At 48.8% G+C, this 3,744-nt stretch overlaps 1 protein-coding gene across 1 annotated transcript in view; it reads right to left on the bottom strand.

Annotated features, from left to right (window-relative positions):
- Window positions 1-494, bottom strand: part of AMMECR1 (AMMECR nuclear protein 1) — a 76,638-nt gene extending 76,144 nt beyond the window's left edge. Inside the window, exon 1 of the mRNA XM_085319619.1 lies at window positions 28-494. Within this exon, the coding sequence (XP_085175745.1) occupies window positions 28-494 (467 nt within the window). The remainder of the gene's footprint in view (window positions 1-27) is intronic.
- Window positions 495-3,744: the final 3,250 nt, after the last annotated feature.

Below are 3,744 nucleotides of genomic sequence, written 5' to 3'. Positions count from 1 at the left end.
GGGGAGCGGGCGGCGGGCGATACTCACTAGGGGTCGTTGGTGAAGCGGGGGCTCCGCGGGGGCTGGTAGCCGTACAGGTGACAGTAGAGCACGTCGAAGCAGAAGCAGCACATCTCGGCCGACACCACCATCTTCCTGCAGCCGGGCCCGCCGGAGCCGGCGCCGGGGGAGGACAGCAGCGAGGCGGCCGGCGGCGAGAGGCCGGCGGGGCCCCCGCCGCAGCTGGGCGGCAGCGGCGGGGACAGGGCGCAGCCGGCGGCGCCCCCCGCCAGCCCCCCGAGGCCGTTGAGGCGGGGGCCGCCCGGCGGGGGCAGCGCCCCCGGCTCGCCCCCCGCCGCCGCCGCCGCCGCCCCGCCGCAGTGGGAGCCGCCGCCGCCGCCTCCCGGGCCGGCCGAGCCCGAGGGAGGGGAACTGGAGAGTTTCTGCTTCTTCACCCCGCAGCAACCCGCCGCCATCTTGGAGCCGTCTCCCCCCACGCAGCGCTTCCGACCCATGGCGGGGGGGCCGGCCGACCGGCCGGGGGACGTGCGGCGGCCCGCTCCGCCTCCTGCCGGGCCCGCTCCGCCTGCAGCGGGGAGGGAGGCGGTGGGAGGGGAGGCAGAATGAATGGGGAGAGGCGGGCGGGGAGGAAGAGGAAGATGGAGGAGGAAGGGGCGGGGGGGGGTGGAGGGGAGACAGAGAGAGCAGCGTTAGCACCGGCCGGCGAGCGGCCCCGGGGGCTCGGGCCGAGCCGCGCGCCGCGCTTCCCGCCCTCACCTGCGCGCTCCCCCCTCCCGCTGTGAGGAAGTGCAGCGACTCCACCCCGCGTGGCAGGGCGAAGGGGGAGACTGACAGATAAACGCGCGAAGGCCGGGAGGGGGGCGGTTGAGAAGGCCCCGGTAAATAACTCAGACGGCCCGAGTTGCCTTTTCCTTAGCGGAGAAAAAGGGGGGGGGGGGAGAAAAAAAAAGGAGGGGGAAAAGGAAAAAGGAGCTCGGGCTGTCTGTTGGAGGGAGGCAGCAGGCGGGAGCCCTGCAGAGCGCTGGGGGCACCTGTGAAAGCTGCCAGGGCTAACAGCCGCCGTGCGTTTGAATTACAGCCTCGATGCTCGCAGCCAGGGCCCGGAGACTGATGCCAGTGCCAGGCCTCAGCCTTGCCCATGGCCTGCCCTCCACCTCGCAGGGAAGCCAAGCCTGGAGGCAAAAGGATGTGAGTCCCCAGGATGCTGGAAATTTAACAGACCAGGGTGTGAATGGGGTATTTTATGTTACCCTCASGCTTAGCTATATCCAGAATCACAGGGAGATTCCCAAGGGGCCATAAAGGATTTTAAAAGCTGTATGTATTTATATTTAGATAAGGACACCTCACCCATCAGTGTTACACAGCCATCTCTGGCATGGGGTGTAACAGCTGTTTAACATAGAACAGCAACACCACAATATCTAGGAAGGCAAAGGGGTGAAGGCTACCACACACAGCTAAAACAATATCGTAAGTTTAGAGAGATAGAAAATCACTATCYGAGTTAAAATGCGGTCTACAGAAAGTTTTCAGAGCTGCAAGCTACTTGGAGACTCAGTATTAAATATTTTGTTGGAAACGGTTTCTCCAGCATCTTCGTGGTCTTAATATTGTCTGATTCTCGAGTCATCGTGGCTTGGAAGAGAAAATCACCGCTTACTAGAGCTTGAAGGCTCTTGCTAATGGGTTAAAAAGCCCTTTGGAGGGCTTCTGTCCAAATACTGGCCTAAACTTCTCTTGCTTTGACTGTGAATCATAGCCTGAGGTGAAACAGCTGCAGGGAATAATAGCAAATGGAGGAGGGAAGAATTAAATGGTGTAAAACAGTTATTTCCATTTTTTAAATTCAATGTTTATGTTTGGAGCTGGTGAATACTTGGGAAGGGAACCCAGTTTCCTCTGTCTCAAACAGCTTCTATGTTCCTTTCAAAACAAAGGCAAAGTTCTCCACTTATGGGATTCATTTGTTTAAATTCAGTTAGCAGTGACACCTTCTGTTGCTTTTGGGAAAATAGTTTCTCCAGGTATTGAATTCTGGCTTTTTCTAATGGTTTTAACATCCTACATTCTTTGAGACTAACATGTATAAAAATATAAAACAGTTGCAAAAGCTTTTGATGTAGATAGAAGTAACTCTCCACTGGAGCAGAAGCTTGTGAGATTTAGTACAAATCTCGGACCTAGGACTGACTTTCTTGTGCAGTATCAGGGCTGCTGACACAGTGCACAGTAATGAAAAAGTAAATTAAATATTTTCTACCCTTGTTAAAAACACTTCACATTCTTTACCTCTTGAGATGTTTCTTGCTGCATTTGCCTGCAAACTTACCGGTAGTTGTGCTCCTATTTTCTCTAAGCACAATGATTGTGTTATAGAATGTACCATTTTTAGGGATAATAGCAAATATATTAGCACACTGTGAATTTCTTGTTTAGTGGTATCTGGAAGACACAATTGTACTCTCAAATATTTTTGTCAGTATCTTGAAATGGAAAGAACTGTAGACATGCAAAACATTTTTCATCGTTCAATGGCAGTTTTCCATTTATATTTGAAGAGTTTATTCTTTGGGTAAGCTGGCTTCAGGAAACTGCAACATCTGTTTCATTGGCCCTTTGCTTTAGTTAAAAGCTAAAGCTTGCTTGAGTTCCTTTTTAAAACTTGATTTCCTTTACATTTCTTACTACAAGGAACACTGAATGTGTTCGGTTCCTTCATTTATATAGGACTTTTGTATTTTGCTAACTTTAGCAGATTTTCTCCTGCTRGCTGATGACGCTGCTGTGTCTCATATGCAACTAAATGTAGCGAGTGAACTCAGTATAAAAATCCAAATCTTTTAACAGTATGAGGGAAGTCTATTATGGTAGTGCAATTAAATCAGTTTAATTTAGGTGTGATGTAGCTGTTCTTTCTGTCTCCAGCTGTTTAGCACTATTGTTTATCTCATGTTCTAAAATCACAAAAATTTTAGAATTGTCACATGCTACAACTGAGAAATATAAATCCATCTTTTGAATTCAAAATTACAACCCATCATTCTTGACAAGAACTATTAGAGAAATGGTAATGGGAGAAATAAAACTACTTGCAGAAAGGTATTTCTGGGTGATTCAAAGCTGTGCAAAAGGATTGCCCTTCTAAAAAATTAAATTGGTTAGTATCTGGGAAAAACAGTGTCTGACTATTTGAATACTATTCAGAAATTACATTTCTGAATGTAATCCAGTTCATTTTTAATCTGAGTTAAAATTTGCACTGATTGTAGTGGGAGTCAGATTGTTCTCAAATTGACGAAAAGATGATCTGTGTTCTAAGGATCTTACAGTCTAACTACAAGGAAAGAACAACTAGAACAAGGAAGCAATGAGCCAAAATTGGGCTGCATCATAAGCTGGAGTCATATAATACTCGCTTTATCAGTACCAGTTCTTTTAATAGGCACTGTGACAGGTGAGGGATTTAAAGAGGTACTTAAAATAACATATTTAGGCTGTGTTTCCATATACATTTCTGCAGTAGTAATGCTGGTTTAAGCTGCCCTACCTCAGCCGATTGTTCCCTTTCCTGTCCCACCCATTCTGTAGTGTTCACACAGCTGTTAGTGCAGATGTGGGGCAGAAGATCAAGCTGAAAAACAACCATTCTTTTCCCTGGATTATTTTTCAGCCAAATCAGTGCTCTGGTCTGGTTTATCAGGGGGCTGCACAAAAAGCTATGTTGGCATATTGTAGGGGCTA

This window comes from Rhea americana, unplaced genomic scaffold (genome assembly GCF_003343005.1).
Source record: "Rhea americana isolate MKP2758 unplaced genomic scaffold, rheAme1 scaffold_6, whole genome shotgun sequence".
Lineage (NCBI taxonomy): Eukaryota > Metazoa > Chordata > Aves > Rheiformes > Rheidae > Rhea > Rhea americana.
The sequence above is the reverse complement of the archived record's forward strand: the minus strand, read 5'-3'. Positions and strand labels throughout refer to the sequence as shown.